Source organism: Dipodomys merriami, unplaced genomic scaffold (genome assembly GCF_024711535.1).
Source record: "Dipodomys merriami isolate MVZ:Mamm:240054 unplaced genomic scaffold, mDipMer1.0.p SCAF_5, whole genome shotgun sequence".
Lineage (NCBI taxonomy): Eukaryota > Metazoa > Chordata > Mammalia > Rodentia > Heteromyidae > Dipodomys > Dipodomys merriami.
The window spans coordinates 47,495,950-47,513,605 of NW_027206068.1; the positions used below are offsets into that span (position 1 = coordinate 47,495,950).

At 38.2% G+C, this 17,656-nt stretch overlaps 1 protein-coding gene across 7 annotated transcripts in view; it reads left to right on the plus strand.

The window, feature by feature from the left end:
• Positions 1 to 2,804: 2,804 nt before the first annotated feature.
• Phf14 (PHD finger protein 14) overlaps positions 2,805 to 17,656 on the plus strand; it is a 150,586-nt gene continuing 135,734 nt past the window's right edge. For 3 of the 7 annotated variants that reach the window (XM_069996578.1, XM_069996579.1, XM_069996582.1), the window contains exons 1-3: positions 3,373 to 3,505; positions 3,662 to 3,772; positions 11,766 to 12,529. In XM_069996578.1, the coding sequence (XP_069852679.1) occupies positions 3,439 to 3,505; positions 3,662 to 3,772; positions 11,766 to 12,529 (942 nt within the window). In that variant the 5' untranslated portion in view covers positions 3,373 to 3,438. Of the gene's footprint in view, positions 3,238 to 3,372; positions 3,506 to 3,661; positions 3,773 to 11,765; positions 12,530 to 17,656 lie in introns of those variants that run through there. The other 4 variants (XM_069996581.1, XM_069996580.1, XM_069996585.1 and 1 more) reach the window with 4 other exon arrangements.

The following is a 17,656-nucleotide window of genomic DNA, read 5'->3' on the forward strand; positions in this document are numbered from 1 at the left end:
CATTCATTTACACTGTTCTACATATAATCCTCCTCAGAATAACAGTTACAATAAAATCATGCTGTCACCAAACACTGGGAGAATATTCCTAATATAAAGGAAAACACTGTCATCAAGGTCAGACTTTGTCCTTGATCTTTAGGCATATGGGATCAGACTCTAGTTACAGGTACATAGAGATGGACATCAGGGTAGTTTTGCTTAGTAATTCATTTTAGTGTCTTTAACAAGACAGTCTGTTGGGTAGGAAAGAAAGCTCTAATTTTACTAACAAAGAGAACCCCCCAAAATGCTGCCGTTCATGTTCCACTGTCAAGATGCCATTCTCCCCCAATAAAACCCTCCACAAACTTGCCTGAAGTCTGAGCTGATGGGTTCAGCTTCACTGATTGTTGGCTGCATTGAGTATATGATTTCATGAGATGTGATACTTTTTAGAACGATTATTCTCAGTGGAGGTGTATGTGGGTAACAGTGTTGATAGTTCTCTTCAAAGGACATTCAACAAAGTGTGAACACGTGAGTGTTTTTAGTTGCCTCAACTTGGATGAGTATGAGCTGGATAGAGGCCAGAGAAGTGGGAACATCCTATACACTACAGGACATTATTTCACAGCCTTGTGTTACTGGTCTCAAAATATTCACAGTAGCTTTTTTTTTTTTTTGCTATGGGCCTGGTGGGTGTGTCGAAATGGGGACATTCATGAACCCCAGGAAAGTGGTGTTGGGTCCTGGCTGCATGCCTGCAAAGTTGTCACTGTGAAGAATATTGAAGATGGTACCTCAAATCACTGCTACAGCCAAGTTTTGGTGGCTGGAATGGATGGTTATCCTTGAAAAGTAACAGGAAAAAAAAACCACCAAGAGGTCAAAGATCAAGTCCTTTGTGACTATTTGTAACTACAATAATCTTATTCCCACAAAGTACACAGTGGCTATCCCCTTGGACAAAACCGTGCTCAACAGGATGTCTTCAGAGACCCAGTTCTTAAATGCAAGGCCAGATCGGAGGGGGGAGGGGGGGACAAGATGAAGTTCAAGAAGATACAAGGTCAGCCAGAAAAAGCGGTTCTTCCAGAAGCTTCAGCTTTAGAGTTTGTTGTTGTTGTTCCTTTGTTTCCATCATTAAAAATAAGGAAAAAAATATCCACAGTGCCTAAGTTGAGAAAAGCCTATATAAAAGCAATCAGAGTGGCTGTGTGTTTTTCCCCCCTGCTGCTGAAACAAAGTTTTTAGGAAAAAACAAAAACAAAAAACAACCCTGGGTTTTCCCTTACCATTCTTCTAATTTCCCAAAGCCTTGGAGAGCTTCTGCTTCAGCCTAAACCTCACTGTCAGTGTTGACATTTTGCTGTCCTCCTCATTGCCTGAATGACTTTAGGTAGCAATTCTCAGTATCAACATGCTCTTTTAGCCCTGAGCATTCACATATATTCCTTCTCTGTCTCCTTTCCTCGATTCCTTGGAGGAGTTCAGATACTTTCTACCTGGATCTAAACATAATTTTGTATAGAATGACTTTCTTGAGTCTTTCTTCCCTCTTTGGCAAGGGTCCCACATTTTACTCCAGTAGCCTTATAAGCAGTAACAGTAATTTACCGGATTATATCGTCAACTGTAACTTCTTATCAGGTAAGGAAAAGTCAAGAAGCATTTTGCAGAAGGTATATTTCACAAATTATTCCACATAAATATTTTCAAGCTTGGTGCACTATTGGTTACTATTACAAAAGACTCAACACTGCATTATGTGATTCCATTTCTGAAAATTTTTATTTCACAGCCTTTTAGATCCCAGTATTTCCTATGCACCAATGATTGCCATTCAAAGATTATGGTGGAATAAATAGTGAATTGAATCAGCTTTACCCAAACTTTCCTCTACCCTCAATAGACAGTATAAAAATCATTGAAATGGTTTCAGGTTCTAGCATTTTAATATCTTAAAATGAGTTAACATACATGTGAGTAAATAGGGTTTTCAGACTGTTGAAAGATTGCCAGACCTGTGTGTACATATTGTCCTGATTTTACTAATGGATTAAAAATGTCTTAAAAGAAATTTTATAGCTAGATATGGCATTATTTCATTTAGTGCTAGACAAACAGCCTAAGAAAAATTCACAGTTGTAAGAAGGAATTTTCCCCATTGTTATTTTCTTAGCAAAGCTTGCATATTTGGAAATGTCTATGTACAGTACAATAGTAAGTACAACTAAAGAGATACTGAACAATTTTTTTCTGTTAGAATAATAATGTTCAAAATGGCCACTAAACAAACTCTAGTGTGATTTTTGTTTTTGTTTTGCACATTCCACGATACCTTAAGAGATTCAATTATTGGGTGAGTTTGGCTGTGGGATGAGGTATGGTTTTTTGAAGTGACTTAAGGTAGCAAAGGTCCTTTTGTGGAACATTTATTCTAACTTGTTTAATTAAATGAAAACTAGGGGCTAGTGGTATAGTCATACAGTTGTGGCCTAGAGATCATGGAGCTGTGGGTTGGTTCCCACCATCTCAAAGCAAAACAAAGAATTAATTCATTAAAAAGAAAAAAAAAAAAAGCAGAGAATCTGAAACATGAATTCCCTCCTCACCGTTGAGCGAAGGGGCAGGACTAGTCGCGGAGGGGGAGGACACTGAGTGAGATGGGCGGAGCCTCCAGGCTTGTGGGCGGAGTCTGAGCTCAACGTCTCACCTTCCTTTCGACTTCCTCTGAGCTGCGTGCGTCACCTGTGAGCGAAGGGGGTCGGCTGGCGGCGACTGTTGCGCATGCGTTCTCCCGCTGCTGCGCGAAGGGCCGCACTCAACCTACTTTCACTTCCTTCTTGTCAGAGCTGTATCCGGGTCAACGCTTTCTCTATTGTCTGTGGCAGTCGACCTCCGACTGCAAACTCTGGGTCTTTTGTCGCTTCGGGTGCAGGCCAATAAAGTTTTTCTTCATTTTTTAATTTTTTCCTCTAGTTGTAGCTGTGGACAGTTGCCTTCCCGGGGCCCGCCGGGCTGGCCTGGCTGCCCGGACCTGAGGGCGCCTGTGTCCGGGGTGGGGCGCCGGGGGACGGGGCGCGGGCCGCGGGGGCCGGGCGGGGGTCGGGGCGGGGGTCGGGCTGACGGGGTGGGGGCTGCGCTGGGGGCGCCCCGCGAGGCCCGCTCGCATCCTCCGGCCCGGCCTCCGCGGCCCCGGGCCCCCGCCGTCTCTCGTAGGTCTCTCCAGACGAGCACCGCGCGGATTCCTTAGTAAGTGCATCCGAGGCCCTGTGGGGAGCGAGGGCCGTTTCGACCCTGGTGGACGGCCGGGCTCGGGGCGGGGCGGGTGGGCAGGGGGTGCCTGGCCGTTCCTGGGGCGCCCGTCCGGTCCTGGGGTGGATTGCGCTACCTCTCTCTGGGCTGCTTTTTCTAGTGATTGTTAAGTTGTCTGAACGAAAGACCCTGCGTAAGATGTACAAGGAGGAGGGGGGCCGTGGGATTTTCGCCTCTCTCCGGGACCCTGAAATGGACCCCAGAGGTATCCAACCTTCTCCTTCACCCCAGGCCCCACTCCAAACCTTCTCCGACAACTCAAGACAAAAGAGCATCTTGATCTTCCCTCCACATCCCCAGTCTCCCTAGGGTCCGCTGTGATTGTGAATGACCATGCCATTTTATTTTTCTTTCTTAATAGTGGATCGCAGCTCCAAGAGGAGGCAGGTGAAGCCTTTGGCAGCTTCTCTCCTAGAAGCTCTCGATTATGATAGTTCAGATGACAGTGATTTTAAAGTTGGAGATGCTTCAGGTAAATGTTTCCTTTCTCTCCCCCTTGCTCAGTTTTCCTGGAGTGGGGCTAACTTTATTTTTTTTTTTTGGTTGTTTTTGTTAATCTTTGTAAGAAAGAATCAGTTTTGATTAAAATGTGAAGGTAAAGTGATGGAACATAAACTTCATTTTTTTTGGTAGGTTTTCTGCATTTCCCTGTCATTGCTTCTGTTTTCCTTTGATACTTCTTCAGAGATAACTGGCTGGTAGGAAGGACTTTGTCCAAAGACACAAACATATCTCCACTATTGTACACTTTACAATGTGCTTATTTCGTGGACTGAGGAAAAGTAAAGAGGTTCCTTAAAATACAACATCCCAAGGGTAATGTAGACTATGAATAACTGAACAAAGTTCTCTTTCTCACTTGGCACCCTCTGAAGAGAGTTTTGTGTTCTGTCAAATCTCTTACTACGGTAAAGTTGATCAGAGTGAGAATTATTTTTTGGTGGTACTGGAGTTTGAACTTAGGACCTCATCACTGCTAGCCTAGTGCTCCACTATTTCAGACAGGTTTCCAGCCCTTTTTAAGTCTATTTTTTCAGATAATGTCTCATGTTTTGTGTCCCTCACAGGCCTTAAAACATGATCCTTTTACCTATGCCTCTCATGCAGCTGATATTGCAGGTGTAGATTCCAGCTCATTTGTTGAAATGCTAACTTTTTGAGGGACTGACTACCCTTGAACTGAGTGAGCTAGCTCTTCCAGATCTCTTGTTTCCTGAGAGAAGCTGGAAATACAGGTGTGAACCACTTTACTCAAAAACAAAAGACATAAACAAGAAAAACAACTTGTATTTTAAATTATGATAGGAGCTGTATTCATAGATTCTGGTGTTTGGACATTCATGAGGTATAACAAGGCATTGAATATAGTGATATAAAACGTTTTTAAGAATCATTCACAGAGTACAAAATTGAAATACAGAAGTTTTTTTTTTTTCTCTTTCCTCCTCTTCCTCCTCCTTTTTTTTCCCCCCTAGTGCTGGGCTTGCACTCAGGGCCTGGGCATTGTCCCTGAGTTTCTTTTGCTCAAGGCTAGTACTCTTCCACTTGAGCCAGAGCACCACTTCTGGCTTTTTCTGTTTATGTAGTACTGAGGAATCAACCCAGGACTTCATGTTTGCTAGGCAAGCACTCTACCATAAAGCCACATTCCCAGCTCCAGAAGTATGTTTTTCTTTGTATCTTTTGTTCAGTGTTCCTCATTTACTTAATAAAGTTTTAACTGAAGGAATCTGAGAAACAGTTATATGAAGTATTTTATATGAAAAAATACTGAACATATAAGCAATAAAAGTATTTATAATTTGACTTTTTTGATAGAAATTTAAACTAATAAGAAATAAAATAAGAATCTTTCCAATTTTCTTTTTTTGCTTGAGGCTCAGTGAATCAGACCCAGAGCCTTTCATATGTTAGGCAGGTACAGTACCAATGAACTATACTTCTGATCCAACTTGAAGTTTTTAAGTATCTTTCAGAGAGCTTGTTTTGCTTAAAGATATCTTGCTCCTTTCCTCGTGTGTGTGTGAATTGTAATAGTATCAGCAAGTTGAATTTGCATTGTGATTTATTGAAAACTTTTGGTTTTATAATCTCAGCTAACTTCTACAATAACTCAATGGAGGAGGTACTTTTTTTTTAAACAGGTCACTGGGTTACTGAATGATGAGTTCACTCAGGCAGTAATGATTCCAATAGTTATGACTCTAGATTTTACTAGTAGATTGACTAGTCTTTCCTCTATTAGATACTAAAAATTAATGGATATAATTTTAAATTAAAACCTCATGATTATTGTGGTTTCTAATATATGAATCCTAGCAGCCAAAAGTTGATATGTTTATCTTTATTAACTTTTAATTTTTGCTTCTAAGCAGCTCCCATTTGGTTCCCTTATGTTTGGCTCTTCCAAAGAAGGAAAAGAAAGAACAGAGAAAGGAGAAAAAATTTAAATATCTTTCCTGTCTTAGTGAAGATTGATTAGATGAGACTATTTTAGGTTAGAAGATAGGTTTGTTAATGAGATTGTAAAATATGAAAAAAAATAGGTGTCAGAAGTTGTGAATTTATGGGGGAAAATTCCAAAACTTATTTTAAATTTCCTGGAAATACTTTTATGTCAGTAAATCTTGTTGAGGATACTTTTTTTCTTTTGTTAATTGAGTCATTCAGAGGTATACTACAATTATAAAACAATGATACAGATATAAAGTGCTTTCTCAAAATAATTTGTGTTCTCAACTTATTCAGAGATTTCTAACCTTCATTAATTCTAGGAACAGTGATAGGATAATGTTGTAAACAGTGATAGAATGAGTTTTGCTGTATTAATATGCTCTCCTAAAAACACTCAATTACATACTGTTCTTGCTATGTCGTACCTAGTTTGCTGTATGTATAGTTTATCTCCCTGTCTTCTGGTAAGATTAAACTTATGACCTAAGATGTGAGGTCACAAATTTATCTTGTTTGTTCTTATGTTATTGCAAAAATCAATTAGTGGAAAATGGTTTTGTCTGTATACTTAATAGAGATTGAGTCTTATTTTCCACTCTTGGTTCAGGTGAGAAGGTATTCCCCTTTGCTGAGATGTTCATGTTCCCCAGATTACCCTTTGCTGAGATGTTCACGTTCCTCAGGTTACCCTTCTTTCACCTTTGACTTTTTTTTTCCTATGCCTAACATATAATTGGCTTTTTGTAGAAAATAAGACATTGGACTCATTACTATTTTTGAAACATACCGAAATTATGAAAGTCTTAGTCTTACTTATAATTAAGAAATTAAACAGAAGGCAAAGAAACAGGTAAATACCCATACATTCATATTTTCTTCCAAAAAATTTCTAGGAATATACTACAAAGTTCTTTAAGACTTAAGTAAAATGCTTAGATTGTCTAGCCTTTTTTTTTTGTTAACTCTATTCTATGGATCATTTTTTAAACAAAATTTTTCATCTTGAAATTATTTTGTGTTTTTGTTTAAATATAAAAGATACCAAAAAAATCATTATCATTACACTAGAATATGAACACAATTTTACTTATGTGCTTTTCAGATAGCAAAATAGAAAAGAAATCACTAAATGCCTTCCAACTAAGACAAGTAATTTTTTTTTTTTTTTGGCTGGTCCCGAGGCTTGAATTTAGGGCCGAGGTGCTGTCCCTTAGCTTTTTTTGCTCAAGGCCAGTGCTGTGCCTTTTGAACCAGAGCACCCCTCAGGATTTTTCTGAGTTAATTATTGGAGATGATAGTTTCACAGACTTTCCTGCCTTTGAACTAGAACTGGCTTTGAATCAGAATCCTCAGATCTCAGCCTCCTGAGAAGCTAGGATTACAGGCATGAGTCACCAGCACCAGGCTCATAAGTAATTCTTGACAAAGTTAAAAATTACTGGGTGCTAAAAGAGATAAGCTTGGGAAAGTAAGAGGCAGTCAAATTGAGACTTTAATATACTAAATGAGAGGTTTCTATTATACCTTTTTCTTTTTAATTACTATAGTTAGTTGCAAAAGGAGGGTTTCATTGTTATATTTTCACACAAGTGCACAATGTATCCTGTCCTCCTTTACTTGGCTTCCTGCTTTTTAAATAATTTTAACAGGTTTCATTGTTCTGTTTTCCTACATGCATACAAACCACTTTGAACATATTCTAGATGAAGGTTTTTCATCTTTAGTGCTATTGGCATTCTATGCTGGATAATTCTTTGTTGAGGAAGAACCTCCTGTCCATTACAGGATGTTTCATGCTCCTTGTCCTTCTCAATGCCAGTAGTATCTTTCTAACCTTTTTTCTCTAAAGCCCCATCTTGTTACAAACACTTTTCCTTGAAGCTGAAACTTGGCCTTTGGGGGAGAGCATTTGTCCTCACTTGAGATCCAATGGTTTAGATTACTCAGAAAACGTAAGAAGACACAACTGTACTTAGAATCAAAAGTCAAGAATGAATTGTGTTGACTGACTTTTGTCAAGAGTGACTCGGGATTAGTCAAAGATGAGGCCAGGGCTGGGACAGTGGCTTAGTGGTAGAGTGCTTTGCCTTGCATGCATGAGACTCTGGGTTCGATTCCTCAGCTCCACATAAACAGAAGCAGCCGGAAGGGGCACTGTGGTTCAAGTGATAGAGTGCTAGCCTTGAGCTGAAGAGCTTAAGGACTGTTCCCAGGCCCAGAGTTCAGGCCCCATGACTGACTTTAAAAAAAAAAAAAGAGGCTAAAATGATGACTCATAATGAACCAGTTGACTAGTGATCTGTATGTTATTGATCGTGTATATTTATGTACTAAGCATTTTGTACTGAATCAATGAATAGACTAAGGTTGATGAAATTGTTGAAAATATGTTGCAAAGTTAAGTTAAAGCTGAATCAAATCATAATTTTGTTTAACATCATGGAAAAGCTTGGTTATAATAATATTGATGCTTATTATATTTTTTATTTCTGAATATTGTGAAGGGATTCTTAAAAGTTTACTTTTTAATTCTGTAACTAGAAAATTTGTGTGTTGAAATTACTACTGCTTCACGTGATTGACGTGTTGTATACTGAAAAAGATGATTTTTTTGTTTAAATAAACGGGAAATAGGATTTCAGTTTTAAAGACTTTTTAATGTTAATTTTTTATAGATTTGGGATTAATTCTGTCTTTTGCCTTTGATCGCTTTATTTGAAATAGCTGGCTCATTTCTCCACTATATTAATTCTTTCCTCTTTTTTTCTTAATTTCTTATCCTTTTACTTTTTAAATCCTCTTGACAGTTTATTGAACACTATAGGCTAGATGTTTTGAAGCCTCGATTACCTTTAATTTCATCCCTCAGATATATCCATGAGAGGAGCTGGGAAGGTGGCTCAGTGGTAGAGTGCTTGCCTTGCATGCATGAATCCCTGGGTTGGATTCCTCAGCACCACATAAGCAGAAAAAGCCTGAAGTGGCACTGTGTCTCAAGTGGTAGAGTGCTAACATTGAGCTGAAGAGCTGAGGGACAGCACCCAGGCTCAGAGTTCAAGCCCCAAGATGGATAAAAAACAAAAAACAAACAAAAAAACAAAAACAGATATGTCCATGAGATAGGCATGCTCCTCTGTTTGACAGAAGGCCACAGGAAGGCCACAGTACTGCACAGGTAGCTGGTGACCAGCCTTGCAAAGAAAGAAGAATCCTTGGGCTCTAGCACCATGCCAGATCCACTCAGAGATGGAGGCTGGCCAAAAATGAAATGGGACTGGGGACCTGTGGCTCAAGCCTGTACTCCTTAGCTACTCAGGAACAGGAAGTGTAGATCTGAGGATCAATTGTTCAGAGCCAACTTGGTCCAGAAACTGGAAGAATCTCTGGGTTTCAGTACAATGCCAGGTCCACTCAGAGATGGAAGCTGGCCAAAAGTGAATGGGTCAGGGCACTGGTGGCTCAAGCCTGTCATGGTTCTAAGCCAGCTTGGTCAGGAAATGGACCATGAGACTATTATCCAATTAACCATCAAAAAAGCCAGAATTGAGCACCCTCCCCTCCGAAAAAAACACCCCTCCCCCAACATTGCTACACTGGCCAGGCCCCAAGTTCTAGTTCCAGGACTGGCACAAAAGTAGGTGGGTTGGCATCATGGAGGTACATAAAGCTTACGCAGACACAGACCTTTACTTGGGTGCAGTGTAGGGGCTTGGTTCCCTGACTTTAGAAGGAATCTCATTGTCTCAGGGCAGACTTTCCACCGTTTCTCCAAATAGGGCCTCGTAACCCAGACAGTGTAGTTGTTCTGGGCCTGGGGCCTACGGATGGACAGGGTAGTAAAAGCATTATCAGGCCCAAGAATGAGCTGGTGGTTTAGGACAGGCAGGAAGCTCAGGTTCCTGTTCTAGCAGGCAGGGATCCAGCAGCGAGTATACAGCCACAATCCTTGGCCGTGTTGTCTGGGGACCGGTGCATGCGCAGCTGGAATGCAGGTGTGGGAATGGTAGATTTGAAATGTGGCACAGAGCTGTTCATTGACATTTTAGTAACAGGATTTCTTTTTAAAGAGAAAACCTTGTTTCAGTTTTTTTTTTCCTTCTTTGCAGTCTGTAAAATGATAGGCAGTCAAGGACCTAATTTTTCTTGTTGTCAATATTACCCATCAAAAATACTATTATTTCCATTCGTATGGCGCACATTTAACAAGGAGAAGTGATGACTGATCACAGAAATTAAATGATTTATGTGGCCAAATTTGATATGTTTGTAGTCTCTGTGATTAGAATGTGAGTAGTATATCCTATTTGGTAAATGAAGGGTTGGGCAGACTATTAGGATTTGTGGAAAAATTTCACATTCTTCTAGTAATATATTAACATATAAAAGGTTTGAATCTCTTAAAAACATATATTCATGCAAAATTACAAAACAAACAGAACCAAGAGTAGCAGTTTACATTTGAAATTAATTAATAGTAACCATAAAGAAACCATAAAATTCTCTGTTAAAGTTATTTGGTAAAATTTATCATATAATGTCAAAGTTAGAATCGTCTTAATTTGTATCTACTGTTAAGTTTTTATTGCTAAGAAGGCCATTAGAAGATTGATTTAGAAGAAAAGAATCTCTTCTTTTTATCTTCATCTTCTAGCTCTTTTAATTATAGCATTACTTTTTTAGCATTGTTATTTTGTTTAGTCATTATTCTGAAAAGCTCATTCTACCTTTTACCTTTTATTTTGGAGATTTTTATTTAGAAATGTATAAAAATTCTTAATTTTACCAGAGGTGATTTTCTTTGTCAATTGAATTTGTGTATGATTTAAAAAATAAAATTTTTTCTTAATGACATGTAGAAATTTTGAACTAAAGAAGTTGGTTAAAATCTGTGAAGTTTGGGAAAAAAATCCAATTTCTTTTTGGTGCTGGTACTGGTGCTTGAACTCAGGACCTTGTGCTTTTGCTTGGCCTTTTTTCTCCTCTACTTAAGGCTGGTGCTCTACCACTTGAAGCATGCCTCTATTTCTGGCTTTTTGCTGGTTAATTAGAGATTGGGGTTTCAAGGACATTTCTGCTTAGGCTGTCTTCAAAGTGTGTTCTAAAGATCTCAGTCTTCTGATATGAATAATATTCCAATAAGCAAGAGCACTGAAAACTTCTCTTGCATCTTCCATTTTTTTATTGCATTGCTATTGTCCCTTTATCTGAATTTGATCTAAAATTAGTTTGCTGTATTAGGTTGTGCAAGTTGACTGTTATAAATAAATATTTATGGCCATTCTGGGTAAAGACACAATTTAAAGAAATAAGTTTTGGGGTGAGATTTATATTGTTTTCAAAGTAACTTTTTGTTTAATATAATTCTATATTGTTTATAAAAGAAAGAATTTGGGGCTGGGTGCCAGTGGCTCACACCTGTAATCCTAGCTACTCAGGAGTATGAGATCTGAGGATTCAGGTTCAAAGCCAGCCGGGGCAGGAAAGTCCATGAGACTCTTATCTCCAGTTAACCACTCAGAAAAAAACCAGAAGTGGCGCAGTAACTCAAATGGTAGAGCGCTAGCCTTGAGCTGAAGAGCTGAGGGACAGTACCCAGGCCCAGAGTTCAAGCCCCCCTGACCGACTCAAAAAAAATTGTCCATATTAAATTATCATTAAATTAAAACAAGTGTTCATTAAAAAATTACTTTTAGAAGAAAATTGTCTAAGTGAACTAGATGACACAAATGAGTGTTACTTTTTATACAGTTAACATACAGTTTTATACAGTTTAACATACAGTTCATATACTCATCTTCACTAATGCTATATTGAATTAAAACCATTATATCAACTTCATTGATTTATTATTTAATCTAGTTGGGAATGTCTACCATTCTTTGACTTAGATTTGTTTATATTGTTTTGCCAGTTATTCACAAGTTTTGGTGGTTTCATTTTGTGTCAGTGTTGTGTGTGTGTGTGTGTATGTATATACATATGTGTGGTTTTTTTTCTCATATTTTTAACAGATTCTGAAGGGAGTGGTAATGGAAGTGAAGATCCTTCAAAGGACAGTGGAGAAGGTTCCTGCAGTGATTCTGAAGAAAATATTTTAGAGGAAGAACTGAACGAAGATGTTAAGGTTAAAGAAGAAGAACTTAAACATTCTGCAGAGGAAGAAATACTGTCATCTGACAAACAGTTAATTAAAATAGAAAAGAAAGAGGAAGAAGAATATGGAGAGAGACCTAGAAAGAAAAAGGAGAAAGAGAAGGAAAAAGAGAAAGAGAAGGAAAAAGAAAAAGCAGCTGGACCTGATAATGTGGCTGTTTCTGCTGCTGCCACCACACCAGCCACAAGTCCTCCTGCAGTTAATACATCCCCTTCCGTACCTGCTACGGCAAGCACCACAGAAGAACAAGTCAGTGAGCCGAAAAAGTGGAATCTCCGACGAAACCGACCACTTTTGGATTTTGTATCCATGGAAGAGCTGAATGACATGGATGATTATGACAGTGAGGATGACAATGACTGGCGACCCACTGTAGTGAAGAGAAAAGGGAGGTCAGCATCTCAGAAGGAAGGAAGTGATGGAGACAATGAGGATGATGAAGATGAGGGAAGCGGGAGTGATGAGGATGAGAATGATGAAGGCAATGATGAAAACCATAGCAGCCCTGCTAGCGAAGTGGGTTGCAAGAAGAAGAAGAGTAAAGTTCTTAGCAGAAACAGTGCTGATGATGAGGAGTTGACCAATGATAGCCTGACCCTATCTCAAAGCAAGAGTAATGAGGTAGATCAACCCAATTTTTATGATATCTGTCTGTCTGGGGAAAAGGGAATTCTTTAAATCACTTTACTCATTTTATTGAGTGGCTTCCTTGAATTTTATTTAGCTATGTTAGTGAATGAGAACTCTCAAAATAACATTTATTTATTTGATCAACAAACTTTTATTATCAACTATTTGTTACCATACTCAAGGAGCTCATAATTTCTATCCTCAAGGAGCAAAAGATAAATATTTTTGTATCAATAGACTTGGGAAATGATAGCTTCCTTTCCCCTCTTTTCTTCCTCTCCCTAATATCATAAGACTGCTAAATTGTGCTGAGTGGATTATGAAAACAGCTCACTTTTCTTTCCACTTAGCTTAGTTCATATTCACAGACATATGCAGGGTTTTACAACTCTTTTGAAAGGGACGACAAACAGCTTAATTCATTTCTCAGACTTTTAGAGATTTAAAGGTTAAGTCCTTAAGCAGCTGTAACATCAATCATCAGCATAGTCACCAACCTTTGCTTTGTGTATACGGGAGTAAATATGGACTACCTTTACATGTATTTAGTGAACAAATTCTTTCTGCAAAGAAATGAAAGAAAAAGCAAACATTCCATCATAAACAAACATTTCTATCATAAAACTACAGTAATGGCTCAGTTCTTCCTCTTGAAGTTCTACTCCTGAAAGTTAGGTTTATCCATTGGGTCCAGAGATGCAACAACAGTCAAGACTCGTCAGTCAAACACATAATCTGTCTCTTGTCTGTGTGTTTATGTATATGTTTTTCTTCAAAGGAAAGCTTAAGTTGTTGTCTTACATGTAGATGTATCTCCTACATCACATGTAGAACTATAATAATTCTGTCATTTACGTTAATGTGGTTATAGTCACTAAGATTTACTTCTTTGCCACTAACGTTTTGGTTGGTTTTCCATTTCATTAAAATAGTTTTAATAGATAAAATTTCCTTCTTATGCTTTATTTGTTCTTCTATATTTTTCTGCTTACAAATTTTACATAACTGATTAATTAGGTTTTGTGTAGAATTTGGTGACATTTTTCTTGCCAAAACAATGTATAGTTGTTAGAGGTTAAATGTGAGTAGAGATGAATCAGTAGCTGAACACTTTGAATTATAGATAGTGGTTAATGTCCAAGTTGTTCACTTTTTTTTTTATGAAGAATGTTGCCTGCCAATGCTATCCTAATTTTTATTTTTAGGTAAAGTTAAACTCGTTTGGGATATTGTGCTGCATTTTTAAATGATAATAGCACAGGGTATTTCATATAATTAATGCTATCTTTAGAAAGTAGAATTATGGAAATTTGTCAATATTTCATTTAGGCATACATTCAGTTTATATCATTTGATATATATATTTATTGCCCTAGTTATATGATACTGGTATTCAAAAGAGTAGTCTAAGCTGGGTGCCAGTGGCTCACACCTGTAATCCTAGCTACTTAGGAGGCTGAGATCTGAGGATCACAGTTCAAAGCCAGCCTGGGCAGGAAAGTCTGTGAGACTCTTATCTCCAATAAACCACTCAGAAAACCTGAAGTGGCACTGTGACTCAGTCGGTATAGCACTTGCCTTGAGCTGAAATGCGCAGGGACAGCACCCAAGCCCAGATTTCAAGCCCCACTACTGACAAAAAAATAGAATAAAAAAGTCTAGGTAAGAAAGGAGGGAGTGTGGATTAGATTTAGGCTAAGGTATTTGGGAATACCTGAGTAAGTTCAGAAATATGTAAAATGTATATTATCTATTAATAAAACTACAATGCATAAGAGTACTTGAGGCTTTAGCTCACTAACTTTTTTATTTTTTATTTTTTTGTGTTGGCCTTGTAGCGTGAATGCAGGGCTTGGGTGAGCTGTTTTTGCTGAAAGCTAGTGTGCTACTACTTGAGCCACAGCTCCACTTCTGGCTTTTTTTGGTGATTAATGAGAAATAAGTCTCATGTACTTTCTTGCCAGAGCTGGCTTCAAACCATGATCCTCATAGCTCAGCCTCCTGAATAATAGGATTGCAAGTGTGAGCCACCAGCATCCAGGTTAGACCAGTAACTTTAAGTGCATTTAAAATCACATGTGAAATTTAGCTTTTTTTTTCTTCATGGAAGAGATTTTAGTAAATACTAGGACCTTGAAATTTTATGTTAATTATCTGAAAGTCATTTCAAGAATGAGTTTCCAAAGCACTTCTTGGAAGAACATTACCTGGAAGAACTTATATGTCCCTCTGATAAAGGTTTTATAGCTGTGTTTGTCCCTGCAACTGTACTATTCAAACTCTCCAATATTTTTGATCATTCTAGCTCTATTTATGTCACTCAAACTAGTTAACATTGAATCTTAATTGAAAGAGAATCAATTTAGATAATTTTTAACTTATAAATTGTCTATATTATCTTGACATAAGAAGAAAGATGATTGAATTAATTCTTGCTGCCTAGGGGCCAGTGTTTTACTTAATCTTTCTAGTTATCTTAGATAGTGATGATTGCTAAATATAGTTAATACATAGATAGTTGATTGTATTTGAAGTTTTATTTTTTTATTGCTTTTACTTTTAAATTTTCAGATGCCACAGCTCAGAATGTGCCTTTAGAAATGCAAGGCAATATTTAGTTTATAAGCAGGGAAACTTTTCTTGGCTGTTGTATCAGATGGATTGGTAGAGAAATGTTCTTTCTAAAGAAAATTTGAAGTTTCTTAGGGAAATTTAAATTGTTTTTGAGTAGGGTCCTTTATAGTTATGGCTTTCAAACATTTTGGTTCCAGGACCCTTTATATTCTTCAGAATTAGGGAGTTCCCCTATTATTATTTATGTGGATTATTTGTTGATATTTAAATTTCAAAATAAAACTTAGAAATTTCAAAAAGCAAGACTTACTAGAAGCAGACAGTTATTCGATTAATATTAGTTATCTCCCGAAGTTTGTGGAAAACTTCCTATCCCCATGAGATAAGGAGTGAGGAAGGGGCAGACATTGTGAACATAGGCTGCAACACTTGGACCGCCTGATAGTTTCTTGCTTTTGAAGTGGGCATTTGATAATGGTGTGTTTTCTGCAGATGGACACACCTGTCTTCAAATGAAATGCATTTTTAAGTGTAGTGTACTCTAATAATGCTCTGGTAATAAGGTTGTGTCCTGTTCAACCTTTTATATTGATGCATTTGAAACTCACTATTTTGCACTTTGGTCTAAGGGGCAGGTTTTTGAGGAGGGCAGAGTAGTTTTTATATTTTATTTTATTTGTATTTTATTTTTAAGAAAATGACTCATTTTCATGACTTTGTACCTGAAACTTGAAAGAAAATTTATATATGACAATCCATGCCAATAGAACCATCTACAAGTGCATATAGTAAAAAAAAAATGGCACTAGTTATGAATATCTACTTCTGTTTATATGCCTAATTTATTCACTTATTGTTTTTTTACACATTTCAAAATGAAACAATAACCATCTAAGATCTGAGGATGGCAGTTGGAAGCTAGCCTGGTCAGGAAAGTCTTTGAGACTTATTTTCAATTAATCAGCAAATAAAAAATGAAAATATAAAAAAATAAGCCCGAAGTGGGGCTCAAGTGGTTAGAGTGCTAGCCTTGAGCAAAAAAGCACTAGGACAGTGCCCAGACTCTGAGTTCAAGACACACACACACACACACACACACACACACACACACACACACACACACACACACACACACACACACACACACACACACACACACACACACACACACACACACACACACACACACACACACACACACACACACACACACACACACACACACACACACATTTCCTTACTACCACCATCCCTGGCAGTTTTGTAACATTGTTCAGATAATATTCGAGGTTTCCTTACTACCACCATCCCTGGCAGTTACGTAACATTGTTCAGATAATATTCGAGGTTCTGATAATTTACCTTTCTTTTAAAACTTAGAAATAATTATTTGTGAAACAATGCACTAATTTTCTCTCTTTTTGCTGGTCTTGAGCTTGAACTAAGGGCCTGGGCTCCCTCTTAATCTTTTATCCAGGTTTTACCAGAGGTATGTAGAAATTTCATACCAATATGAGGTAATATTATGATATATAGGATCAATTTTAAACTTCAAGATAAAAATAGAAATAAGTAGCCAGGTGCTGGTGGCTCACGCCTGTAATCCTAGCTACTCAGGAGGCTGAGATCTGAGGATCGCGGTTCAAAGCCAGCCCAGGCAGGAAAGTCCATGAAACTCTTATCTCTAATAAACCACTCAGAAAACTGAAGTGGCACTGTGGCACAATCGGTAGAGTGCTTGCCTTGAGCTGAAGAGCTGAGGGACAGCGACCAGGCTGAGTTCAAGCCCCACACCACCAACAACAAAAAAAAAGAAAAGTGGGCCAGGCACCAGTGACTTACACCTGTAATCCTGAGTCTGAGATCTGAGGATCATGGTTCAAAACCAGCCTGGGCAGGAAGGTCTGTGAGACTCTTTTTTTTTTTTTTGGTCGGTCGTGGGGCCTGTAAGCTGGGCCTGGGCGCTGTCCCTCAGCTCTTCAGCTGAAGGCTAGCACTCTACCACTTGACCATCAGCCCTACTTCCGGCTTTTTCTGCTTATGTGGTGCTGAGGAATCGAACCCAGGCCCTCATGCAAGCACTCCACCACTGAGCCACCTTCCCAGCCCCTCTGTGAGACTTATTTCCAATAAACTACCAGAAAACCGGAAGTGGCGCTGTGGTTCAAGTGGTAGAGTACTTGCCTTGAGCTGAAGAGCTGAGGGACGGTGCTCAGGCCCAGAGTTCAAGTCCCACGACCGACAAAAATAAAAATAAAACAAAATAGAAATAAGTATTCATTGGTTATCTAGTGTGCAATAAATATACTCCCTACATAGAAATTACATTAGGTCCAAACTAACAGTTCTGTAGTATTATTACAGAAGATGCATAGCCAAATGAGTAATAAATTTAGCTTTATGTTTAAGTGTGCCAAAACCTATGTTTTACTTATTAAAAACAACTTAGATTGTTTATATTTTCCTATTGACATATTGTCTAGTAAGTTGGCCACTTGTTTTTAGGATTATGTAGGGCACATTAGCATTCCTTATTAAGGATTG